At 44.8% G+C, this 27,962-nt stretch overlaps 2 protein-coding genes across 7 annotated transcripts in view; one reads left to right on the top strand and one right to left on the bottom strand.

Moving 5' to 3' along the window:
- The first annotated feature begins 33 nt into the window (after positions 1–33).
- On the top strand, positions 34–15,529 carry LOC134980302 (DNA damage-regulated autophagy modulator protein 1-like). 2 transcript variants are annotated; one of them, XM_063947058.1, is made up of 7 exons: positions 44–937; positions 1,814–1,881; positions 8,247–8,389; positions 11,927–12,098; positions 13,139–13,197; positions 13,978–14,064; positions 15,035–15,529. In XM_063947058.1, exons 1-7 carry the CDS (start codon positions 819–821, stop codon positions 15,110–15,112), a joined length of 726 nt encoding a protein of 241 aa, XP_063803128.1. In that variant the 5' UTR covers positions 44–818; the 3' UTR covers positions 15,113–15,529. The 2 variants fall into 2 exon arrangements, with proteins under 2 accessions (XP_063803129.1, XP_063803128.1); XM_063947059.1 differs by lacking the exon at positions 13,978–14,064 and having other exon boundaries at positions 34–937.
- Positions 15,530–19,788: 4,259 nt separating this feature from the next.
- Positions 19,789–27,962, bottom strand: part of SETDB1 (SET domain bifurcated histone lysine methyltransferase 1) — a 142,426-nt gene continuing 134,252 nt past the window's right edge. For 2 of the 5 annotated variants that reach the window (XM_063947043.1, XM_063947044.1), the window contains exons 25-29: positions 27,079–27,402; positions 24,601–24,627; positions 23,976–24,002; positions 21,382–21,699; positions 19,789–20,066 (exon numbers count right to left, since the gene is read on the bottom strand). In XM_063947043.1, the coding sequence (XP_063803113.1) occupies positions 19,942–20,066; positions 21,382–21,699; positions 23,976–24,002; positions 24,601–24,627; positions 27,079–27,402 (821 nt within the window). In that variant the 3' untranslated portion in view covers positions 19,789–19,941. The remainder of the gene's footprint in view (positions 20,067–21,381; positions 21,700–23,975; positions 24,003–24,600; positions 24,628–27,078; positions 27,403–27,962) is intronic. The other 3 variants (XM_063947045.1, XM_063947047.1, XM_063947046.1) reach the window with 2 other exon arrangements.

The raw sequence follows: 27,962 nt of genomic DNA, 5'->3' as shown, positions 1-27,962 counted from the left end.
GGAGGAGAGCTGGGTATACGGTGTTATTAATTATCAGTTAATAATTAACAGGGCAGAATCCAAATGACAATGTATTTACTGCAATATTTGATAGTATATATTTCTGCCTCTGATCTGTAAAACTAATTATATACATTGAGTAGAAGCATACGGAATATGCTGCTGTATTAATTGTTGTGCGTTTAATTAAGTTGAATACATAATTCCTTTCACTACTTATGGAAAGATCTCAGACTGGCGTAAGATATTCTAGTAAGAACTGCAATATACTTCAATTACTAGGCGATGAGATTATCACCTGCTTATAGGTTCAGTGACTGCTACAGTATATCACAGCTGTGCTTGGCGCACTGATGGGGGATAATATAATGTATCATCAGGTTATATGGTTTGATTTGTGACAGCGGTGTAGCAAACGTTCTACTGAACTGAGGCTGAATCAGGCATATAGGACAGTTACATTATACATTCTGTTAGGATTATTCCTCTAATTGCGACAGGCCGCACCAGGCACAGGTACTAGAACGTGATAGGTGCTGATAACTTCTGCCATAGGTGCAGGTACTACTACTGTATATGGATTTCAGCCTATTTTACTCGTTAAAAAAAGGGGAATTAGAATTATAGAAGTGAAATGAAATCTAGTTAGCTAATTCAGCACAATTAAAAGGCACCCTTTAATACTCTGTAGCAGCTGTCAGTAGGCTTCATTTTACATGTACTGGCCGTGCAGTAATCAGGGGCAGAGCCCCTTACGGTGACTCTATAGTGCCCAGATCAACTCTACCAGTGGCCAGCGGTATCCCAAAGTTGCGGAGATGAAGGGGTTGGCGATTGTGCCGTGTTTCTGGGTCTTCTGGAGTTTGAATGGTCTCTTTGTGGCTTTTAACATGACCCTCACCAATGGTCATGCTCCAACCTATCTAGTGTACATCAGGTAAGTGAAAAAGAATTCAACATAATATAATGTTATATATTAGAGAGAGAGAGAGTGAGAGAGAGAGAGAGATTGCATTTAGGGGGAGATGTACTAAGCAGTGATAAGAGTGGAGAAGTGAGCCAGTGGATAAGTTGCCCATGGCAACCAATCAGCATTGAAGTAACCTTTATAATTTGCATACTATGAAATTATACAGAGCAGCTGATTGGTTGCCATGGGCAACTTCTCCACTGGCTCACTTCTCCACTTTTATCACTGCTCTCCCTCTATGTCCCCACAAAAGTAACACATGCAGTCATTGTCTACCTAAAGAGGGGTGTTGGTCCAAAAGTGAAGAAAACTTTTTCTCAAAGATTAAATCTTGTAAATGCTCAGTGGTGACTGCCAGCCAGGGGCACATGTGGTGGGGAGGGGTCTGGAATGGGGGAAACCACAGGATGACAGGGTTCCCATGACTTATAAAATACTCCAATTTTGCAGTGATAGTAGAATGTGGAGAATGGGGAGAGGATTTTAATGCTATGTGGTGGCGGTCTGCGCTAATAACCTAATCATGATTTGAAGGTTGGGGACGGTTAATCATGTAATGCAGTGTTTCCCAACCTCGGTCCTCAAGGCACACTAACAGTCCTGGATTTAGTGATATCCAGGCTTGAACACAGGTGACTTAATTAGTAGCTCAGTTATTTTGATTTAACCACCTGTGCTGCAGCCTGGATATCACTAAAACCTGCCCTGTTGGTGTGCCTTGAGGACCGCGGTTGAGGATAGCCTGATGTAATGTTACATAGGAGGTAGATGGTTTTAGAGGAGATGAAGCAATATTTCCAGTTACATAATAGTGAATTAGAATTATTGTTTTTTCACTCACAGTGAAACTGGATCTTTCTTTCCGGAGTCCGTCCTGTTTACAGTGGTCTTCTCTGTTTCTTCTGTTCTTGGTAAGTGCATTGCCATAGTTATCAAAGCAACAAAAAAAAGTCAAACGATTTAGCCTCAAGGGGGTCTATTTAGGAAAAAAAATATTATCCTACTACTGTACATAACAATCGTCAGGCGTGACCTTGTCTGTAGGGGGCATGGCCTTGTAGCATGTACTTTGATTTCCTCACTTAGGGGGCGTGCCCAGTGCTCCCCAAGCAAGAGGGCTGTCCCCAGGCTCCCCCTGCACTATTTAAATGCCATCCGCATGTGCAAAGGCACCTACTTAGTGATCACTTGCTGCTTGCTGTGCAGAGCGACGGTGATCAAATGTTCCCCAACCTTCCCTCCCCCACCTGCGGGACACTGCAACCCGCAGGTGGGACAGCAAGACAATGTCTGAATATTGGGACTGCCCCGCTGAATTTGGGAGTGTTGGGAGGTAATATGTACACTGGCAGGTGTTATTTCATACCTTATGGGTGTCTCTCAGAACAACCACTGTTGGACTCTTGGACAGGACAAGTTAGCAGCTTCCTGCCCCTTCAGTACTCCTCAGCTCACATTCCCAACCCAGCATCACAACCAACTTCTCTGTTGTTTCGTATTCTGGATACTCCACCTGGAACTCGGACACAGCTGAGCTTTAACAACATCCTAGTAGCATACCTCCCAACTCTGGATTATGCAGACTTAGGACTCTGCATACCCGTAAAGGGGGAGGGTCTTGGGGGAAAGGGGTGGAGCCATGTGGCACTCCTATTTGCATCACTGTAGCGGCAAGCTCAGGACTCTCCAAGATGCTGGGCTGCCCCAAGGCTCTACCTGCACTGTGTATAGATGCTGTGTGCATACACATAGTATCTATTCACCCCCTGCTATGCTGTGCAGAGCAACAGAAACAGCCCTCTTCCCTGACTTTTTCCCCCCATGGGACACTGCGGCCCACAGGCGGGACAGTCCCGTAAAAATGGCACTGGCTTTGCTGAATGCAGGACATTTGGGAGGTATGTGATAGCCCAATCTCACCCTCACACATCCTCAGGTTTGCACAAGCTCTCTCTCAGCAGATTGTGCTTGAAGGGCTACAAAACCGAGTCATACTTGCCTACTTTTGAAAAAGCATTTCAGGGAGATTGTGAAAGTAACACCTATAAGCAGGGCCGGATTAAGCCTTTGGGGGGCCCGGGGCTCTTAAAACTTTGGGCCCTCTTATCAGCAATACCCGATTGGCTGTGCCTGCTGTGTGCCCCCACACCTCCATGAGGCAGCCGCTAGCTGAAAGTGAGGCTTTCCAGTTCTCCCAGTATTTGGTTCAAAGAGCTTTGGATACCAGGGTGCAAAAGGGCAGTAAGGGCAGATGTACTAAGCCTTTAAAAAGTGATAAAGTGGAGAATGATAAACTACTCCTAATTGTCATTTTTCAAACCCAGCTTGTAACATGGCAGCTAAGAGCTGATTGGCTGGTACTTTATGTCTGTCCACTTTATCACTTTTCAAGGGTTAGTACATCTGGCCCTAACTCTTTTTGAGCAGTGAGGGTGGGAATGATCCGATGGAGCTGATAATATTACATAACAGTTTTATAGTAAATAGGGTATGTCAACATAGGCTAAAGCCGGGTACACACTAGATGATACGGTCCATGAGCGATATCGTCAGTGTTTGCCCTTGAACTCCTGGGCAATCGATCTAGTGCATACACACTGAGCGATATCGCTAATGATAGCATTCAGTGACGTCCTTTGTCAGATTGACCTGCATGAATGGGTGACAGAACACCTCGTTAACGACCCATGGGAGCGCGCATTGTTAACGATATAGTGCATACACACTGGGCGATATTACAAATGATATCGCTCAGAAGGATCAAAATGAGCGATATCGTTGAAAATATCGCCTAGTGTGTATGGGGCTTAAGATCAGTATAGGGTTTTGAAATAACATTGCAGGAGGTGGATATGGAGAAACCACAAATAGAGATTCAAGATAAAAATAAATTAGGCACAGAGATGGTAATAGCATGAGAGTTATTAGCTGCTTCAAGGTGGGGGTGTTGGGTGAGTGTGTACATAGCTCTCTATGGCTTCTACATCTGGTGCACAATATACTAAATAAAAAAATAAAGAGAGATAAAAAAGGGCAGACTAGATGGGCCAAGTGGTTATTGGTTGTCAATTTCTATGTTTCTATGTTACTCTGGGATGGAAGTATTATGTGGCACATATTGTGCTGCTATAGCGCTTCTTTCTTTGCTTCTTTATAAAGTGAAGCAGTACTGACGAGATGTATTACCATTTTGTCTGCCAGAATGGGGGAGTGGAAACTCCCCACTTCGGTGATCCCTGCCAGAGCCCACAGTGCATCGGCCTAGTGCTGATGCACTGTGTATCTCCTCCTCACTAGCTCTACTAGGCGTGTGTGAGATCCTGCAAGCCAAGCAAGATCTCCCATGCAGTCCGGAGTTGGCAGCCACTACAGCTGTCCCTGGCTGTGGTGTATAGTCAAAACGACACCTGCAGCTGTCGTAATCGATAGCTACAGGTGTTTGAACGGTCAGTCCAACTCGCCGTTCATATACTGGCGGCAGTGGTGGGGACATCGCTGTGCTATCTTGTATTTAGCAGCGCATATAATGTCAGTTCACTTATAAAACACCACCATAGTAATACATGGGGGAGGAATGGTAACTGTCGCACTTAGGGGGTCATTCAGAGTTGTTCGCTAGCTGCATTCGTTCGCTGTGCAGCGATGAGGCAAAAAAAGGCACTTCTGCACATGTGGCGCAATGCGCACGCGCAAAGTAATATTACATCGAAAGATGTAGTTTCACACAGGGTCTAGCGAAGCTTTTCAGTCGCACTGCTGGCCGCAGAGTGATTGACAGGAAAGGGGCGTTTCTGGGTGTCAACTGACCTTTTTCAGTGAGTGATCGAGAAAACGCAGGCGTGGCTGGGCGAACGCAGGGTGTGTTTGTGAACAGGAACTGAACAGTCTGAAGTGATCGCAAGCGCTGAGTAGGTCTGAAGCTACTCTGAAACTGCTCAAAATTATTTTGCTGCCGCTCTGCGATCCTTTCGTTCGCACTTCTGCTAAGCTAAGATACACTCCCAGAGGGCGGCGGCATAGCGTTTGCACGGCTGCTAAAAACTGCTAGCGACCGATCAACTCGGAATGACCACCTTAAAGTGTACAGTTACTGCTTTCTCCCCTGTTGCCTTAAAATACATCTAACCCCTCTGTGTAAAGGAGTGTGATTCCTCCTGTTTCATCATCAAATACTCTTGCCACCTCCTCCGTGGACTCTGCCCCAGGGCTCCACCCCCACTTCTTCAAGCCTCTTTCAATGGTCGAAAACCTAGTTGATCAGTGCTGCAGACATGTGACGCCCTATAAATACAGCTTAATAATAATAATAGTGCAGCTCTTGCTGGGGCTAATTGTGGGACATACTGCTGGCTGTGACTGAGGAATCTACCTTTATCTGTGATAGCTCTTTAAGACCAAGAAGGATCCTCCTTCCAGTCTTTCTACCTCTCCTCCTGTGCAGTGGCTGTATATTTCTGTCATCCAAGCAGTAGCCCTTACCCCCCACCTTCCCGTACTCTCCCTCCCCCAATATGCCCATCTCCTTCTCCCTTTGCTCTGCAGTGTGCACTATACTGAGCTTTGTGTGCTGTCAGACAGGCTTTTATTGCTGTGTACCTTATCTCCTATACCACTGATCAGGCCGGCATCTACAGCTTCTCCCTGCTCGGATGCTTACTCAGTCATCATGTGCCTGTGCGGAGCAGACTGGATGGGGCTGCGGAGGGTGGGAGAGGAAATGCACACGCTCTGTTGTTTCTTCCCCTTCCTCTATCACGTGGAGCTGTGACAGACGCAGTAGAGGACAGCGCTGCTGAATGCTCATTGGTCAGAGCGCGTCCTGCCTCTGTGCCTGCTCCCAGAGTCCCGCAGCAGCAGCATTTCTCTCAACTGCATGCGCGTGGGAGAGCACTGCACAGCTGACTCGTGAGACATTCCTGACTTTGTTGTAACCCCCCTGGCGGCCATTTAAGAAAATGAAAACGGCTCCGGCTGGGGGGCCCCATTAGAGATGAGGGCCCGGGGGTACTTGCCCCCTATGCCCCTGCCTTAATCCGGCTCTGCCTATAAGTGCGGGCGTGTACTGCTACAACGGAGAGGCGTGCAATGAAAATTACTTACATCCAAATGTAAATGAGCCCCAGAGTTAGTAAGATCTATTTGTTGAAGAAAAGACCAGTTATATTGCAGGACTTGTTTGTATACTGTATGCTACAAGAGGTTCCATATACTGTAAGTGACCATGAGAAACCTTATTTAAAATGCATGTAGCCATAGGGATCATTGTGCCTTATAACCAATGCAGGGAAATGGCGCCGATCCCATTTGAATGTATGTATCTCTGATTTCTTTTATTTCCCCAAGAATGTAATAGCTGCATAATGGGGATAAGGTGCAATCAGGGAGATTGCTGGTCTATTTAGGGAGTCAGGGAGATTGCTGCTATTTAAGGGAGTCTCCTGCAGAATGAGGGAGGGTAGGCAACTATGAACTGAGTCCATCAGCGAAGCTCTTCCCTCTGAGCCAGGTGTAGCTGGGTTATTTCTGCTGGACACCTATGCCCCACTCTTCAACACTTGGAGACAGAAAATCCTAATTCTCACACGACATGTGATGTTTTGCATTCATGACAACTCAGCCCAGCATTTCATTAATAGCCCACCTTTCCTGACTCATTCCAGTTCCTTCATTTCATCAGTTTCTTCACCGGTTCCCTGTTCTGTTGAGAAATGCAATATAAAAAATGTAAAATATCCATGGTGTTGCCTTGTTAGTGATTGCCCGTATCCGGGTGGCATTACACTGCGCCCTACATGTTAAGATCAAGATAATGTATTTTATGTTTGATGCATTTATTGTGTCTCTATTGGACTTGGTAATATAGTTGCCTATTTCCTCGTAGCTTTAGAAAATTGATGGCTTGGGATCCTTGTTGGCTATCAGTATATGAAATATGTCCTATTAATGGAAATTTAGCATGATCAAAATAATGTCTGTATATATTGTATTAACTATACTTTAATTTTTTATTTTATTTTGCTAAATATAATCGCCTTTAGACTTCCAATCAGAAATTCATTAAGTTCAATACTTTCTTGATAATTGTTATTTAGCCGCATTATATACTGTACCCAGAGGCGGATTGGCCATAGGGTTTACAGGGAAGATTCCCGGGGGGGGGGGGGGGGGGGGCGACGCACCCATGGGGCCTGTTTTGTTTGAGGACATGTGGTCCTTTTTATAGACATAATGAATAAGATGCAAAATAATTAGCATATATGAAAATGACTTGGCCACTTAGCCTGTGATTGCAGATGATCTAGTGTATGCTCTGTCTGCCTGCTTGGCTGACATATAAGATTGAGTGAATAGTGATTGGGATACGGTTGGTGTAATAAGCAAGAAAATATATCTTTCTAAAGAATGATATAGTTTCCTAAATTCTGAAGGTGTATCATATAATGTGCTCATAATATTTAATTTTATTTATTTTTAACTTCCCCCTTGATGCTGGACATGCCCACTATCTGGAACGTCTTGGGGGGAGGGTGCTGCTGCCATGGCCAATGGCTAGACCTTACACCTCTGGTGCTGCCCATGTGGGGCCACTAGTCCACATTTTTCCAGGGCCGCTTTTTGTTCCCAATCCGCCCCTGACTGTACCACCACCCCAGTCTCGTGGAAGTCTGATGTCTCTGACCCCCAGTAATCCTGTGCGCTACTATCACAAATCTGAAGACTGTAGTCAGAAACACTTCTCTGCGGAAGCTACTTCATTGTTGATAGGTTCTCCGGGGCTCCCTGACACTGTCAGCATGGGGACATCATTAGATGACGTCTGCAATGCTTAGACATGCTAGCTGCCGGACACACGCTACTTCACATTGAGTTGGAGTCAGTAGGGGATGGAGTCTCAGAAACATGATAAAGTGCTGGTCACTTCCTGTAGACCAGCATGCAATACACTGTGCAGCACACAATGCACCAGACAAGTGTTAATTTACTGTTCCAGTGTGTTCCATCAGAGCAAGGTAGTGACTTCTTCAGGGGGGGAAGGGGCGGTGTTACAAGTAAGCTGCACTTGCATAGATAACAAGCAATGCGGGACATTTTCTACTGCTTACATATGAGCCTTTCTATCTCAGTCTCAGTGACACAGCCCTTCTCAATCTACACTACTGTATAACACAACCTGGAACAGGCATATTACCTTTATTTGTGTGTTATCCTTAAGCAGTATTTATGTAAAGAGCATAAGCAATACTTATGGGCTGATCATATATAATGTCTATTCCAGGAGCCTGTACAGTGTACATTATGTACAGATTCATGACTCTTAGGTCTACGGACAATCAAACACAACAGCTTCTATGCCAGAGGATACTGCTCGCGATTGGATTGACCTCGTGCTGTGGGACAGGAACAGTCGCTATGTTTCAGGTTGGTCACAAGTGTACAACATTCAGGATTGCACGCAAAAGCGAATGCAGCAGTATGTATTGGTGGCCACCAGCCTGCGGGTTTATGCGAATGGCCTACAGACAGCCGTTTCAACCAAATCCCACTTGGTTTTCTTCAGGGGTAAAGAAAACCAACTCGGATTTGGTTGAAACGGCTGTTGGATGGGCTGCTACCACCTACCCTTTTTCTATGGATTATGGGGGTAATTCAGAGTTGACCACAGCAGCAAATTTGTTAGCAGATGGGCAAAACCATGTGCACTGCAGAGGGGGCAGAGCAGATGTAACATGTGCAGATAGAGTTAGATTTGGGTGGGTTATTTTGTTTCTGTGCAGGGTAAATACTGGCTGCTTTATTTTTACACTGCAATTTAGATTCCAGTTTGAACACACCCCACCCAAATCTAACTCTCTCTGCACATGTTACATCTGCCCCCCCCCCCCCACCACCCCATGCAGTGCACATGGTTTTGCCCAACTGCTAACAAATTTGCTGCTGCGATCAACTCTGAATTAGGCCCCATATGTGAGTCTGCATTGCAATAAAACTTAAATGCGAGTGCTGGTTCTATGTTGCTTTTTTGAAAAGTGAGTATTCTTGCATTTTTAAATGAAACTGGCACCACCATTATTATCCCTTTGAGTCTATGGGGGTCATTCCGAGTTGATCGCACATAGCAACTTTTTGCTGCTCGTGCGATCAACTAGACGCCGCCTATGGGGGAGTGTATTTTAGCATAGCAGGGCTGCGATCGCTTGTGCAGGGCTGCGATCGCTTGTGCAGTCCTGCTATGCTAAAAAAGTTTTGTGCAGAACAAGACCAGCCCTGCAGTTACTTAACCTGTGCAATGGTTCCAGCGATGAAGGTCCCGGAATTGACATCAGACAACCGCCCTCCAACTGCCTGCGTTCAAATCTCCACGCCCGGAAAAGGGTGAGTATCCGCCAGAGAACGCCTCCCCGCTGTCAATCTTCTTGCGATCGCGCTAGCGATCACTTTCCTCTTTCTTCTGGTCATTACCCAGCGACGGCTGTTGCTGCGATGGGCAAAGACGCGCGCGCGCATTGCGGGCGCCGTGCATTTCCACCCCGTTCGCACCACAACGATGAACCGCAGCGTGCGAACAGGTCGGAATGACCCCCTATGAGTCCTGTCTTGTCTATATATATATATATATATATAATATATATACATACATACATACACATTTTTTTTTCTTTGTGTGAAAGCAGAAGTGAAAGCGGGCTTCCAGTCTACTGCACGTGTGATTCGGCCTTGCTGATTCACTCATGTGCGGATGTATGCAGGACTGGGTGGGCGAAGCAGTAATCCTTGTAGCTACCAGCTGGCACACCGGGGTACTGAAAAATGGTTAGCTGCCCTGGCAAAATTCTCTTTGTTAACTGGATGAAATAAGATTTTCTGATGTGGTGTCAAGCGGCGGCAATATAAAATGTTTTCTTTGGATGATGTCTATCTCATGGGAGAAAAGTACTGAAGCTCTTATTGGATCCCTGCACTGTGTGGCCAGGGAAACCAAGATTGGGATCCCTACAGTGCAAAATGTGTCACCCCATTAGTCTCAATGTAATGGACAGGGTCCCTTAGACTGGGATGTACTGTAGTTGTCATATTGACAATCATAATGTCAACGGTTGAAACTATAATGTCGAATGTCAAAATGTCGACACCCAACACCTACAAAATGTCAACATACTCAAAATGTTGACCCATGAAGTGTGGACATAGTTAAAATTCCAACAATATAAATGTATAGTTAGGGATAGGCTTAAAATTGGGTGTTGACATCATGGACTTGTCAACAGTTTGAATATGTTATAATTTTGTGGTTGTCGACACTGTGATCATGCCGAAATTATGTCTGTCAACATAAGGTACCCAGGGCCGGCACAATGTTGTAAGTGGAGTAAGCATTGCAGGAGTGTGCCGGACTGGAGAGGCATCCTCCCCTCCTGAAATGGGGCGCCACCTCAATCTCTCTTTTCAAGGCGATTGGCAAGCAGGTGTGACGCCAGCTTAAGTTTGGTACCCACCATGAGCCAATCGCTGCTCATGGACAGAGGGACAGTAGGCAGTGGGGGCATTTGAACTTGGTGCCAGCCGCGAGTCAATCACGGCTCATGGACTGGCAGTCAATCAGAAGCAGCCACTGTCAGCCAATCACAGCTTGCAGTGTTATAGCTCCGCCTGCTCAGACGCCGCCAGCCTTCTGTAAAGCTCCGGGTCCTGACGGAGTGTCACCATCTGCCCTGAGAGCATGTGCAGGTCAGCTTGCCCCCATATTCACCAATATCTTCAACAAGTCCCTTCCTACCTCAAAAGGTTCACCATCGTCCCGGTCCCCAAGAAACACTCTATCACGAACCTGAACAACTACAGGCCGATAGCACTGACGTCTGTGGTCATGAAAACGTTCGAGCGTCTGGTTTTGAATCACCTTAAAACTGTGACTGGCCCCCAACTGGACCCCCTTCAGTTAGCCTATCGATTGAAACGGTGTGTCGAGGATGCAGTCAACGTGAGTCTGCACTACGTTCTACAGCACCTAGATGTTCCCGGTACCTACGCAAGGGTTCTGTTTGTCGATTTCAGCTCGACCTTCAATACAGTTGTCCCCAGCATCCTCCACCCCAAATTACTTTGCCTATGGGTCCCAGAAGCTACCTGTTCCTGGATAGTAGACTTCCTGACAGATTGAACACAGGTGGTGAAAGCAGGGGAATTCACCTCTCAAGCGCGGTCCATTACAGGGGCCCCTCAGGGCTGTGTCCTCTCACCCCTGCTCTTCTCCCTGTACACAAATGACTGCACCTCAGAGGAGCAATCAGTAAAGATCATCAAATTCACCGATGACACCACCATCAATCAAGGATGGGGACAAATTGGCCTATAGACAGGAAGTAGACCGGTTGGCCCAGTGGTGCAGCCACAACATCCTTAAGCTCAAGCCCCTCAAAACTGTGGAGATGATAGTGGACTTCAGGAAGAAGTCGCCTAGTGCACCTCCGCTAACAATTGTTGACAGTGTGGTATCGCTAGTGGACTCCTTCAAGTTTCTAGGGACCACAATCTCCCGGGACCTGAAATGGGGGTCCAACACTGATGCCACTGTCGGGAAAGCACAGCAGAGGTTGTTCTTCCTCAGGCAACTAAGGAAGTTCAACATCCCAAAGAAGCTTCTGCTCCTCTTCTACTCTGCAATTGTGGAGTCGGTACTGTGCTCCTCAATACTGGTATGGTACAACTCCACCAGCGTGAGGGATAGATGCAGGCTCCAAAAGGAGTCTACAGTGGCGCATTTGTCCATATCTAGAGTTCTGCATATTGCTGAATTATGTCCTCTTGCACCTGCCAATGAATGACGCAGCAATAAGGGGTGGGCAAGTATACGTATAAATCAAGTATTCACATCATTGTGATAGCGCTGGACACAGATGTATACTAATACAGAACGTTACATTATATTCTTACATTATGTATATGTTTATGTTGCAGGTAATAACCCATCCGTATATCCACGGGGCTGGGGCAGCGGTGGCCTTCGGATTTGGTGCCATATATAACATCGTCCAGTCTATAAAGTTATACCAAACATCATTCAGCAGCCGCCGCGTGTGCCACGTGAGAATGGCGTTATCTGTGCTGATGGTGATCGCTCTTATCATCTGTATCCTTTTCAGGTGATCAGCAAAGTAACGAGCTGGCATTAGGGTTAAGGTGGGTACACACTGATAGATATATCTGCAGATCAACTGATCCGGAGACAAATTATCTACTGCGCATGCGCGGCGGCCATTTTGGGAGTGATTTTCCCCCCGCTGCGGCCGCAGCGCCCATTGCGGGACTCAGGAAAGGTGAGTATTAAAACAATATGGGTACAGTGTGTGCAGTGTGGGGCCCCCTGGACCCAGCGGCCCGTTAGCACCGCACCCATTGAACCCATGATAGAGAATGGTTAGGCTGCAGATAGGGAGGCTTAGCATCAGTACCTAAACTGTATTGGGATCCTGACCATTGGGATGCCGCTGTCAGTCTTCTGACCGCCGGCATCCTAAGCGCTGGGACCCCAATACCATCCCGTTCTGTATATGTTAGACATAGTTACAGTAAATATCTCTTGTTATTTTTTTTTTTTAATAAAGTTTTCTCACAAACAACAAGATGTGCCTGTGTGTGACCAGAGGGCCGGATTATGCCCTCAGGGGGCCCAGGGCACCCAAGACAGGGCCTTCCCCCCTACCGACCACCAGCACCCCCCGGCTGCACGCGCTGCTCGTCTCCCCCTCCCAACAAGGCCGGCTACCGGCAATGGGAGCAACGCTGCAGCAGGCAGAGAAGACTGAAGGCTGCCGGGGAAGGAGGGGTCCACGCATCTGGGGGAGGAGAGCGGCTGTGTATGCGGCTTCCTCTCCCCTCCTCTCAGGCAGCACGGTCGGGGACTGAGTCATGCAACCTCCAGCCTCAGCTACTGCTGGCGGCGGAGGCTGGAGAGTGGCAACAGAGCGGTGTAGAGCTCAGGCCGGGGGGCCCCTTAAGACAGGGGGCCCGGGATACTGACACCCTGCCCCCCCCCACCCCTCTTAATCCAGCTCTGGTGACCAGTGTTAGTAGTAATGACCACAGATCTGTAATGTAAAAGGTCAGCCATGACATTCTGATATTTACAGGTATAATAATGTTATTTTCCTTTATATGAACACCTATCAGTTGTCGCGTGTAAGATCCCACTGTTAATGGGTTGGTGTGGCGGAGACCAGTGTATTAAGGTACAGTGTGTTTGCTACTATGACTGCAGGGAATGATGATGCTGACAAATGTAACGCCTATCTAACAACTCTTATCTACCTAGCATAAAGGAAGAAAGTAGTATTTGCTGCTGTTTGGAGGTGGCAACGGGGGGTATGTCGGCCCAGTTTTTTGGACGCGTCGAAGCCAGTGGATGCTTCATTGGCCCTAGCAGCGTGATTTTGCTGGTCATCCTGAGTAACCTGAGGGTTATCAGATGTCTCATGTTCATGCAGATGATCTGATACCGTGTCGCCGGACGCAGCAGCAGATGACAGCAGCCGCCACTGGGCATCTTCTTACATCTGACGCCTCCTGCGGCTTTTGCATAATTTTGCACAGCCGATGCATACAAAGATGCAATGCTGGTGCCATTTGCGCCCACCTTGGAATCACCCCCAATGTCCCCGTTGGTAGCTCTATGCTGACACCACGATGCAGACAAGCTTAAGCTCTCATCTGCCCGGTGTTCTGGGCACTGATGCTGTACAGTGACCAGTGAGTAGGCCAGAGTGTGATTAGTGCCAGGGACCGACAACAGCCATGCTAGGAAGCATGGCAGGAGATGGCTGCACTCCAGGGCAGCAGATTGAACTCTAGAGACGTTGGTGCTGGGTTGTTTGAGTACACCTGTTTATTTAATTACTAGGCCTGTTTTCCAGGCCACTGTCTGTATTTGCTGAACTGTAGTGTATTCCTCCAGTGGTTTCCAGCTGCTACCAGGACATATTTATGATGTATTTACTACTCTGTGTTGCTAGATCTGTGATGTGTCTGCAATAATTACAGAATGGCTGGCAGTGGTCGCATTCATGGTTCATTACCTCACTTATTATACCGATTTTCAGGTCAGTATATGGATAGCTCTGCACAAGCCACCTTACATGCACAAATAATGCGTACATTCTTACAGTGTAAGCATGCAATGTTCATACTGTAATATATAGGACGCACATAGGGGGGGCTATCCTACGCCCAGCAGGGTCAGTCTTGCTAGTTAAGTTACAGTACTGATTACTAAAAAGTGTTCCTATATTAGGCCCTTGGGGGAAAATGTAAATGCAGCAATTGGTACAAAAACCATCTTTATTAAATATACAATCAAATGATCATAAACTAAATTTTCCCCATGGTCAACAACAAAGCAATACAGCCAAAACACCAAAAGAATAAAGGTGCAACTGCAAGTGTAATAGTGTAAATGATGAAAGACAACGCAATAAATTAACACACTTAAAATCTTAGTTACTGAAGTATTGGAATCCAGTCAGATGGTCAACAGTGACCATGTCGTACATTCTTGGACACACTTATCGTGGCAAACTAGTCGTGGTAATTGCAAGCTGAGAGAGGACATATCTGCATATAATTACTCTATTATTGTATCTTAAGATATGCTCTGAGTTCTGTTATCAAAAAAACGTAGTGATTATTCGATATAATGGGCAGCAACACCACTTTTAATAAACTCAGTATGATTTTGATACTGACAAGCAAGCCTTTGTCTCACTGCACACGTCATTCGTATAGATTTATCAAGAACTTTTAGAAAATGGCACTAAGGAAGGGGGTTGTGCCAGATCTGAGCGCTGACCCTCAATTCTTTTAAGTGCAATTCGCTACTCAATTAGTTTTATCAAAAAGGTTGTTTATTAGTTATGTTTTCCAAATGATGCCCTTCTTATTTCATTATTCCATTGTAATTTACATTGAGTTGTAATAAATATATCTTACTTTATATTTGTTTGTACTTTGACAGTGCATGGACTTTGTATGACAACCTCATAATACATGTTCTTTATTCTCTTCTTGGAACAGCATCTATGCACACAACACTCCTCTCAATATGAAGAAAGAAAAAAGAAGGTTACTTTTATGGAGTGCACTGAAACTTAATATATATCTCCATTAGACTGCTACACAAGCACGTTTGGATCTATTTGTGAATTCCATTGTGGAGGTTTCTATTGTCAACATATTTAAAAAAAACAAACGTCTGTTGTACTATTATGCTGTATGACCATTGGTGTATACTAACTGTAATTCCATCGTTTGGTCTCGATATTTGTGGAGAACTGCCCCTGATGAAGTCATAATGACGAAACGAGTAGGGTTTGTCAGCTATGAGATAGTAATCCAAATCGTGAAGATTTTCCCTTTATGAGCTCACACCTTGTTAAGGTGAGGGAGGATCTAATTTGCCATCAACACGTTCTGGATACCTCTCACTGATATATAGCAATTTTATTTCTGTACAACATTTTTTAATGTGTATGTTACAAACTGTGTCAATAAACAAATAATTGGTACTAATTGGCCCTTGTGGCCTTCTGTTTGGGTGATTTTTCTGGTGAGGGGATATCTGTTCTAGGATCCCAGGAGAATAAATTGTGCAAAGATTTCTTGAATCTACAGTCTGCACCAATTGGGTCCATTATTTTGGAAGATTTAAAGACTAGGGAATTTTAGTTTTTTTCTATGTGTATCTGAGGTCTTACAACAGAGATTCCTCCCACAGTGCTGCTTTCATCTTGTGTATATATATATATATTGTGTCTGTGTATTTATTACGACAGTGCCTATGCATACACACATCTATGCTTTGATTAAATCAAAAGACGAAACGCGTCAGCTTCTGCAGCTTTTCAAATACCAGAACAAACTGTGAGACTGATCCTGTGGTTTTTATTGTTATCGATCACTTAGATGTCAAGTTCAGATTTTCAGCTTCTGGAAGATGTATCTGTAGAGGGGAAGCAGATAAGAGTATAAATGTTGGAACTGATCATACAGTACCCTCCTGCTCCATTTGTAACTGATCATACCCTTCTGTCCTCCCTGAGCTCGCCTTAGTACACAGGCGTTACGGCTGGACAGGTACTGCCCCAGTCAAACTCCACATGAACTTGGTTATAAATGTGCAAATATTGGGATGCCTAAATGGTGTAATGCACATACTCATTATCAGTGGAGAGAAATATTATACCTGCCTACCTTCCACTGTCGGACTAATGTTCCTAATTAACACAGGTTCAAGACTTTTACTATTTGTGCACTTACTTTTAATGGACCCCATTGTACTTAATTTTGTTCATGTAGACCACTATGCCTTGTAAAAGATATTTTTGAGGACATCTGATAAATGTGCACGGTAACTTGTTTTTGAGTATTCAATGCTTCTTAAACAATGCCATATAAGCGCTTGTCTATTTTGACACACAAACATTATCTTTTTTGCAATTTATACTTATCAATTAGGATTTCATTGATTGTGACTGCTGGGTTGTGTGTGCCTTTTTATGGCTTGTAAAATGACTTTTCTTGTGCACAGAAGAGGTGTACTTACCCCTTTCACACCGTCTGAGGCAGGTCGGACACGGGTGCTTTCCAGGGTGCCTGCTGCTGTCCCCAATCTGGCATGTTGTTGGGTTGGTGACGTCAGCAGTGACACAGCGGGGGCGGTGCTTAGAGATCACATGATCTCCAAGCCCCGCCCATTCACACAGAGTGAATGGGAAACGGGACGCATCGACCCAGCTTCCCGTTCACAATCACAGCTAGCCGGGGTGGAACACATGTTCAACCCTGCTCGCTACCCAAGTTGGAATACCGGGATTATTCCAAATGGGTCCTTTCAGTCCGCACAGCAACACGGGTTATGAGCACTCAGGTGCAATAACCTATGTTCAAATCTAACTGTCTGAAAGGGGTATTACTGGGTTTGCAGGGGTATTACGGGGTTGCCAACCATCCAGGATAACTCCGGACCATCTGGAAATCAGAACCCCTGCCCAGAGTCTGGAGTAATCCCGGAAGGGCAGCATCTGGAGATTCTGTCAAATATACATGGCGTGCACATGCACCGCACAATGCATCCGAAGTCACAAGTAGACGTGTGCTTGTGAACAGAGACTAGCGTAAAACAGGTGTTTCTGGGCAGCAAGTATCAAAATGCACGGGCTGATATTTCTGATGGGGGTGCCGTGGGAGTGTTGTGGGCATGTATGTACATCTCCTTGCCAATCTGAGTGGCGCACATGGGTAAGGAACGCATGCAGGGCTGCCATCAAGTGTGGATGTTGGGACTTCAGTCCTGGGCCCAGGCACTGTGACAGAGAGGGGGCTCCACTCTGCACCGATCGCCCGGCCTGCCGCTACTGCCGCAATTGAAAGAGGCCCCTCATCCTACAGCCACTGCTGCCAGTGCATGAAATTACTGTTGACCCCATTTCACTACCGCCCACCACTAAAGTGAAAGCAGCCCCCAGTCCACAGCCTGTCTGCCGGCTGCCAGTACAGCGAAATAAAGGAGGTCCCTGGTTCTGCCACCCACCAGCACTGCCCGCTACCTATTGCCACTGCCAGTGGGTGTGTGTGTGTGTGTGTGTGTGTGTGTGTGTGTGTGTGTGTGTCTGATGCTGGAGGTAAAGCAGGAGTGTGTGTGTCCTGTGCTGGAGGGGTAAGCAGAAGCAGGGCCGTAACTACATGTGTGCCAGCGGTGCCTGGCACACAGCACAGTCGTCCTGAGGACGCAACTGCCTCATCCCCGTTCCAAGGTGCCTAAAGTCAGCGGCACTGTAATGAGTCATGAAAGATATACAAAAAAGAAAAGCGATGTTATATGGTAAAATGTCTTGTTTTTTATTTTTTCGAAAGGGTGTATTGTCTACAACATTTATACAATATAGAAATAACCATCAGCCGGCCGGCAGACTCTACAATGTCATGATGATAGCACAATTAAAAAACTAATTACAATTCAACAGTGCAAATAACAATATGTTACTTAGTAATTAAAAAATCAATCACCAGTATTTAATTATTTGTATAGCAATAATGAAGAAAATATTATTCACTATAAAGTTTGTTTCCGACAATAAAATGATTGCCAACAGTTCTCCAAGTAACTTTTAGATGACATAAGAGTTGGGAAATTGATATATGTAAATAAGGTGTATTTACCACTTTCATGGATTTTGGAGACACTCCCTGTCCTCGCGGCCACTGGTGCTAATATCCTTTAAAGATGGCCATATCCCGAGGGGTGTTTGTTGCAAAATTGGAGGAAGACAGAAGAGAGCCGGTTCTGTTTCTAAAAATACCTTGAGTTGAGGAAAATGTCAAAGGTTCAGCATTGCTGAGGGCTTTGTATGGGTGTGATACAATATACCGGCGGTCTGGATGCTGGCGGTCACATGACCTACACCGGCATCCCGACAAAGAACATGCTGACAGGGAATGCATAATTATTTTACTCCACATAAAGCAGCCACAACCAGGAATTAAAGCCATGACCTCAGCGCTGTATGGTTGTAATGCAGACCACTACGCCAGCCGTTCTGAAAACAGAGTGGAAGGAGAGGAAAGAGAGATTGACAACTCTAAATGATTACAGCGCAGATAGTTAAAAAAAACAAGTCCCCAATTATAGATCTGGTTTAGTTAGTAGTTCAGATGAAAAGGATGAAACGATGTTGCCTATAGGCTGGAGAGGAAAATGGGGGCTACAGGTTTTTGTTTCAATGATGAGTTTGATGGGGTCTTGTTTGACGGAATAAGGGGAGTACCTGTGGAAAGATTATATGGCTAGATATAGAAGTGGCGTCATTTGCAAGATGCGGCTTCTCAGTGAGTTTGACCCAAAAATTAAAACCGCCAAAAATATTAAATGCAACATATGACGGGTTTTGCATTCATTAATGTCAGCTGTTAATACAATTTCAGGGTCCAACTTACCGAGAATCGGTGATCTGCAACATCTGCGGCTTAGTAAATCTAGCCCCATAGGGTTGTGCGCCAAAACTGTGTCCCATTCCTCTGATGTGATGTACAAGTGACAGGAGGGCGAGGAAGTAGGGCTGAGAAAAAAATGGATGTGGTTCTGTTTGCTGTGTATAACTGATAGATGTGATTCTGGGCTTGATTGAGAGCTGGACGCAATGGCACTGCGGAGCACATGCATCTAAGTCGCACTGCACATCTGCTGCAACGGTCTCACGACAGCGATCGGAGAGCAGATTCATTCACAAAGTCAGGGAGCGTTTCTGGGCGGTAACAGGCCACTCAGACACAGGCGTGCTGCGAATGCTTTGGAGCGTGGCATGTCACAGCTTGCGACTGCGATACTGTACGTCGTTACAATGGCTCCGCCATCTTACTTTCAGCAGCCATGCTGCATGACCATAAGGTTATTCGTAAGGTGGATGTTTGAGCGCTATTTGACCGATGGTTGAGTGTTCGTACACAAGCATCGGATCTGAGATGCCTCCAGCTGGGCACCTTCATACAAATCCCGGCACCTCCTGCGACATTTGCGTATTTTCGCACATCGGCTGCATAAGGAATCACAGCTGTGACGGCATTTGCAGCCATCTCTGAATCAGGGCCTCTGTTTGCATTTTATAACCGATATTATTAAGTGCAAAACATATAAGATTCTCTGTGTGACATGACTTATGTTCTTATGCTTTACAGAACAATTACAGCAAAACAAAACTAAAAAGAACGACATTTATTAATACAGCATGATTTTATACTTACAGAACAAGACTTTGAAATAATAATTTTAGATATAAAATTTATTTAACAAGTTAACATTTAATACAGCAAATGACAAATAGTATTGTCGCCATAGAATATATGCTTCTGGTAGATGTTATTATTCTTGAGGTATTTGGCGACCTCTTGTGGTCCAAGTAGATAATGACACCTTTATTCATTCCCGATCAAACAGTCCCTGTTTTCATGTAATGGAATACTATGCAGATAGTGGTAACAAGAATACAGGCAGAGAGCGCCAGGCGAATCATATTCTGAAGACTGTAACTTCTAGATACGTCTGAATATGTCTCTGGAGAGGCAATGAAAACATATTAATTACATTGCTGACACCATGGGAAGGAATATCTATGAATGCAACTGAATAATTAACCAAATGTATTCATACAACTTGTATTTAAATGGAAGAGAGAGAGCCAGTAATGTACAGGAGTCTAGTTACAGTATTTTACATAATCTCTCGAAAATAAAAATGATCATCAGTTATTCTGTATAGACCAAGCGTATTCAGCATGCAAATCTCCAGTTGCTGTGGTACTACATATCCCAGCCAGTTTGTGTAGTGCATATTCTGGTCTCTAAGTAGCACTGAGGATTTACAGAGACCAAACTGTGAGATAAAGTATGTAGACGGGATGAGCAGCTGCTCCCAGGCCCGCTAACGGTGTTCATCCCTCTAGGAACACCTGTAAAATGAATCTGTGCCAGGTGTGCGGATAAACCTGGAAATGTGCATGGTGGGAACAGAAAAGAGGCCTCTACCTTCTGCAAATTTAATATCACCCCTTAATTCGTGTAAACACGTCCATATTTCTGCTGTAGTATCGCCCCCTTTAGACTTATACAGTGTACGTAGTTAAAGAGTAGGGAGGGGCAGGGGGCTCCGAATCTTTCTTACACGTGTCACTATTTTCTGTGTGCCTCAAGCTTTTTTACACCTGAGCTTCAGGTACGCAGAGGTCGAGTAGATATCAAGTCCATGTTCAGTATGATTTACCGACGGACACAATCCCGACGCCCACTGGCCTACGGACAAAATACCGACATTCGTTATGTCGATGTGTCCAAAATGCCGGCATAGTCAGAATACCGACCTTTCAAATGCCGACATGTCAAAATACCGACATGAGTTTTTGTGTGGTTTTTCTGTGCGTCAGTGTTGACATAGGTTGACATGGACACCCTCTAAGTGTACCGCTGCGCTCAGCACACTATTATAATCCCTCTCCAGGTCCACTGGGATGGTAAAGTATGAACACGTCGGCATTTTGGCATGTTGGCATTTCAAATGTTGGTATTCTGACTATGTCGGCATTTTGAACATGTCGACATAAGGAATGTTATTATTTTTACTGTAGGTCCATAGCTGTCGGGACTATGACTGTAGGTATTGTGTCCGTTGGTAAATCAACTGCTACCCATTAAGTCCAATTGCTGGTGGATAAAAGGCTCAACATTTTTTCACAAAGCAGGAACGTTACTATAAATGGTTCCACTTCATCCCTTTATTCTATTTACATAATCCCATCACGTGAAACGTCCTATCTGGGACCCATACAATATAAGTCTTTACAATACCCAAATATAATTCAGTTTCTCCTACTTACGTCTCACTCTGAGCTCATAGAGCTGAGTACAGCGGTAAACCCAGTTTTGGATGAATAAATCTGCTCTGTAGACCCGCTGGTCTCTGGCCGTTACATGTGACATCTTCAAGGACCCATCAGTCATTGCAGACAGTCTTCCCTCGTAGGTAGTGTTCTTCACTTCCAAATTGTGACCTGGTTTTGTAATTGCTATGTGATCTATATTATTTACGTCCCAGGTAATGAAAGCGGCACTAGGCCGAATAGGACGTCTCAGGGTAGTTTCTCCTCCAAGTGCACCAATCAGGGGTGTTGTAGGGCCACAAGATTCCAAAGCAGCTGATGACACATGTAGACAGAGAGATGGTTCCATTATCACATACTTAGTAAGGCGTCGCAATGTTTTCTATTAATGATCAATGTATATTTGTAAATTTTTTTATCTAAACATTTATAGATCAAATTTATGGTAAAGACGATTGGAGTGTGTGGGGCAGATGTACTAAGCCCTGGAGAGTGATAAAATGGAGAGAAATAAAGTATCAGGCAATCAGCTTCTAACTGCCATGGCACAGGCTGTATTTGAAAAATGACAGCTACAGTAGGACCTGGTTGGCTTTTAGTTTATCTCTCTTCCCTTTATCGCTCTCCAAGGATAAAGTACATTTACAGAAGTGAGGGTCCTAAAACTAAAAGTGGATAAATCAATCGGGCTAGATGAGATAAATCAAAGGATGCTAAAAGAGCTTAAAGAGGTTATGGTAGCACAATTAACAGAATTATTCAACCAGTCACAAGCTACCGGAGTAATTCCAGAGGACTGGTAAAGAGCAAACGTAGTCCCACTGCACAAAAGTGGAAGCAAGGAAGAGGCAAACAACTACGACCAGTGAGCTTTACATCAGTAGTAGGGAAACTGATAGAAATACTATAGAGAATTGTGGAATATCTCAATTCCAGCAATTTACAGGATCACAAACAGCATTGATTCACTGGGAGGAGATCATACCAAGCAAACAAACCTTATTGATTTTTTTGACTGTGTGACTAAAGTAATAGATAAAGGTGGAGCCATAGATATAGCTTATCAAGATATCCTTACAAAGAACTAAGGATCAAATAGGGTTGAGGTTAGCAAAAGGTAAAAAAGGGGCAGACTTGATGGGTCAAAGTGGTTCTTATCTGCCGTCAATTTCTATGTTTTTATGTTTACATGCAAAAGCAGCCAGTATTTACCCTGCACAGAAAAAAATATAACCCACCCAAATCGAACTCTCTCTGCACGTTACAGCATGTTACATCTGCCCCACCAGCATGGTTTTGCCCAGTTGCTTGCTTTTCTGCTCTACTTACAAACATGAGTCTGTCCTGCAGTGTGAGGAGACCGTGCTGATTAATTTGATATATGACACTTGTATATCTGTGTGCGAATGAGTCTCTGTACACAAAGTGCTACAGTCATCAGGGCCAGTTCTAGACCTTGTGGAGCTCAGGGCGAACGTTTCCCTTGGATCTGGCAGCTCCCACTGCATGGAATATTGAGTCTAGACATATGAGGACATACCTGTATGGGCCTGATTGTTAGACGGACACAGCGGAATAATGTTTTTCATATACGCATGCATCCCAATGGTGTTCATACAGAAACGCAATGCAGATTTGGTTGCAAGGTCTCTGAAATATATTGGGCAACAACTGTGGGGTAACAGTGGGGTGCCTAGACAGACGCACAGAAATGTTGCATCTTATGGGATTGGGGTACAGGGACACACAGTGGCAGCATTAGCATAAAGTTGCAGATGTGACTGTGGCAAAAGACACAAGGACGGCAGCGATTGTGTCCGAATTAGCCCCTGTGACTTTTATGAGCAAACATCAACCAAATCCATTTTTACATCTACTCTCTTAGCTTATATAAGCCAAAGCTTAAAGCATTAATCCCACATGGTTTTTGTCTTTTATTAAAGAGCAATACTGTATATGTTTTAAACATTTTTTTTATTATCCTCCCACTGATAATTATCTCCTTTTCAAAACTCCTCCGGAGTCCAAACAAAGATGGCTGCTACAGACTCACTTAGAGGAACCTATGCTGAGTTTGCTCCTAGTTCCATCGAATTGCAAATGTAAACTGTGTCATGAATAAAACCAAAACTACAGAACTACAGATGGAGCCAGGCTAGTCATGGCTCCGTCTGTGACTAGGTGCGTCCCCTGGACACTGCGAGCGTCTACGTCTGGACGGGCCCCATTCACCTGCGGGGGGTTAGGTTTAGGCTGCGGGGGAGGGTTAGGGTTAGGCTGCGAGAAGTGGGGTTAGGTTTAGGCTGCGGGTAGGGGGGGGGTAGGGATAGGAACCCCCCTGGGGATGGTTGGCTTAGCCTGCAGGGGGAAGGGGGGGGAGAGTTAGGGTTAGGCTGCGGTAAGGAAGGGTTAGGGGGTGAGGGGTAGCTTGCTTCCCGACCCCTCGGGATTCTAAACAACGGGATGCCGCGGTCGGTATTCTGACCACTGGCATTTCAGCCCCAACCCGTCTTAACCGCAATAGAATGTTAGGACGGCCCTTCATTTGGTGGAAAATTTCTACGTGCAAGAGCAATAATTTAATATTTTACCAATATTTGGAGACATCGGACTAGGCTCTGAAAATTAAAAAGAAATCATAATCTATGAATCAATACTATATAAAGAATATGTACAAAACATATATACAATAATACATACAGCCATTTCATTAAAACATGAATATGTACAGATGTAACACATGAAATAAAGGGAGTCCCTATTCCCCAACAATCTCATGGCTTGCGTAAGTCCCAAAAATTTTAAGACTAGAACATTGGACCTGGGTCACCTCAGTCGGCCCTATCCCCTGCAGTACTGCAGCTACTTTTCCTGTTTCACCCCACCCCCCACCCCCACACACAGTCTGTTTCACCCCCTCGCATACTTATCCCATTCTAGGCACCCATTCTTCCTCTCCTAGGTCTGTCTCATCTCAGTAGCAGTGGGAGCAATTGCACTGAGCATCCCTGCTTCCATTGCGTGCATTAAGGAGACGGGAAACCCTTCAGATATTAATATATCTATCATATCTATCTATCTATCTATCTATCTATCTATCTATCTATATATATATAAAATCCAAAAGTCCATTGGGGTCTTAATTGCAATACAATGAATGGCTCTTCATTTCACAACAAAAGTTCTACTTGCGAGATTAATTATTGAGTATCTTACCAATATCTGGAGACATCTGATTAGGCTCTGAAAGTTAAAGAGAATTAAAAATAAATCATAATCTGTGAATGAATAATATATACCAAGTATATTTGTAATTGTACACGCACTGAGGAGATGGGACAGACCTTCTAAAACTATTATATATGTACAAAGCCGGCCCTAACCTATATGATGCCCTAGGCAAGATGTTGGCTGGTGCCCCCTAGCACCACTGCTAGTTCCACCTCTGACCCTGCACCCCTTTCCCAGCACCATCACCCCTCATAGCAGTCCTCATTTTTTTGCTCCTACCCCCTATATTTAAAATAGGAACATGCACACAATAGGAGCACAGCCCTAAAAGGGACGTGTTTTTGCTGGCAAGGGGCATGGCCACACAATAGTACCCTTAATTTAAATTACGCCTCACAGTAGTGCAACTTTATTCACATTTTTTCATGCGATAGTGTCCATAATTCACGTTACATCACACAGTAGTGCCACTTTACCTTATATACATTACTAATCACAGTAGTGCCCCTTATTCACATTACATCACACTGAATTGCTCCTTATTCACATCATACCACACCATATTGCTCTTTATTTACATTAGACCACACAGTGGTTCCCTTTCTATACGTTGCACCACAAAGCAGAGCACCTTATACACATAATGCCACACATTAGTAATGCATTTATACACATAATACCACACAGCCATTCAGCTAACTCATTGCACCTCTTTCACTTCTTTGCATCATGTGCTGTTTGGGGCCTAGTTTTTTAAAACTGCCATAACTGTCTAACACTGCAGTGCCACTCCTAGTAGGGCCAGGTGTTTGTGATGCACACTTGTGTCGCTTAGCTTAGTCATCCAGCGACCTCTGTGCCAGTGGCGCACGCACGGGGGGTAAACCCTCCCTATGCGCCAAATTTTCTATTTTTGAGACAGAGACACAGCTGTCTCCGTCTCAGCTAAAAGCCGCGATCGCAACCGTGAAGCTGCTGCCCTGGTGCAGCAACGGAGCGCAACTGCACTGTATGTTGTACAGTAGCTCTCTTCTTACAGAATGCCCGGCGGGAGCTGCTGGCTGCGCATGCTCAGACACAGCAGCTCCCTCCGTTCTCACGCTGCTGCCCATCTGCTCCCAGCCCCTGGTAAGGAAACAATTTGTGTATGTATATATTAGTAGTTATGTATGTACATGTGCGTGTGTATGTATGTATGTATGTAAATATGTATGTACGTACGTACGTACGTACGTACGTACGTACGTACGTACGTACGTGTGTGTGTTAGTGTATATATGTATGAATGTATATACATATACATGTGTGCATATATATATATATATATATATATATACACAAGCACAATTACATATACACAGACACCCCCCCCCCCCCCTCACAGAAACCCCCCTCACTAAATCCTGCGTTTGCCCCTGGGTGCACCTTTTAGGCCTAAAAACAATATTGTGAGGTGTTCAGAATAGACTGGAAATGAGCGAAAATGAATGTTATTGAGGTTAATAATACCATTGGATCAAAATTACCCCCAAATTCTGTGAGTTTAGCTGTTTTTATGGATTTTTCCCCCCAAAAAAATCATCCAGATCCAAAACCAAAACTAAAACCTGAAAGGGTGGTTTTGGCAAAACCAATCCAGATCCAAAGCACGAGCGGGGAACCAGATCCAAAACCAAAACACGAAAAGTGCCCGCCGCACATCTCTAGTAGAGAGCCATGTCGGTAAAGGGGCGTGGCTTGGAAAAAATGAGCGTGACGATGCCCTTTACTATAAAAAATATTAATATAAAAATCTACAGCCCCGCACGCTCCACGGGGGAGAGGCTGCAATTTAATGCGGGGGAAGGGGGCGCGGGGGAGGGCACCCGTTTCCTACCTTACTTGAATGGGAGGCGGGTCCCTCCGTCCCGGCCAGCACCATATTCCCAGTAATATTTGGAAAGATGACACTGGCCACTAGAGAGACTCTGGCACAAGACAGAGTTAGATTTGGGTGGGTTATACGGTTTCTGTGCAGGGTAAATACTGGCTGCTATATTTCTACACTGCAATTTAGATTTCGGTTTGAACACACCCACCTACTGCTGCATGCTGAAATCGTTTCATTACAGTCTTTGGTTTTATACATATTAGCGCCCCCAATGGCGATGGTTTGTTACAGCACCTTTTCTGGTTAATTTGTATATCTTAGTTAATCCAGAAATACCGGCTGAGAAGCTGCATTTAATAACACAATCCACTAATTGTTATTAATGAGTTTATCGAGCCTGGATTTATTTATTTTTATTTTTCAGGATGCATTAATCCACAATTATGCAAACATGCCCTTACTGTGCACCCCCGGTCCTGGGTATGGCCCTGCAAATTGTGACATGATGCTCTATGCTAAGTCAACTTCCAATAAGTTTCATGTTAAAAATTGTGTAAGAAATACCCAGAGTTTTATTCAAATTTACAACTTACTATTAATTGTGAGATCATAGAGTTGGGCACATAGGTATCCGCCATTTTTACCAAATAAGACCGCTCTGTATATCCGCATGTCTTTTGTGGTTAGATTTATAATTCTTAAAGATCCGTCAATCAAGGTAAATAGCCTTCCAGCATAATCAGTGCTATATTTCCCTAGCTGCAGAGGTTCTCCAGGTGTTGTCCTAGCTATAAGATGTTCTTCAAAGTTCCAAGTAACAGAAGTGATTGGGGTCTGGTCCAGTGGTAGGGTAATGTCTTCCCCTTCTTCAACATTAAGAGCTTTTGTAGATCCACAAGGCTCAGGAGACAAGACAACTAGAAGGAAAAAGTGTTGGAAAAATGTGAGTACAGGTTGTATGATGCAGCAGTTTCTGTACACACCAGCAGATGCCCTGAGTCAACACACAGTCCAGTTACTTAAAAAGTGGTGTGGTTTTATCGATGTTAAAATGTGTACAGCCGTACTCACTGTTATAGACACTGGTAGATGGATCATACAGCGCACCAGCAGGTGACTGTATGCAGATCCAGGGAAGTGGGGCAGGATCAGTAGAAATGTGATAGCTAACTGGAAGACAACGGTCTCCCAATGTGGTGATCTACCACAGTGATAAGATGGCACGGTGGACGCGCAGTATTTAGATAGGCAGCCATCATGTTACAAGGAATGGAGCCTCTCTGGAGGAGCAATATGAAGTCTGTGCAATAGAGTTCTCCAGCTTCAATAGATAGATCTGTCCATCAGTCCTTGTTGTTCCACAGAACAGACTATTCTTAAGGTCGAAATCAACAATGATAAAAACGACGACTGGATCCAGCGTGTGGCTGGTGCAGACCAGCTCTCTTAAATGCTCCGATGCCCAATACCTCCAGGC

The sequence above is a fragment of the Pseudophryne corroboree genome, chromosome 12 (genome assembly GCF_028390025.1).
Source record: "Pseudophryne corroboree isolate aPseCor3 chromosome 12, aPseCor3.hap2, whole genome shotgun sequence".
NCBI lineage: Eukaryota > Metazoa > Chordata > Amphibia > Anura > Myobatrachidae > Pseudophryne > Pseudophryne corroboree.
This window is presented reverse-complemented; position numbering and strand designations above follow the sequence as displayed.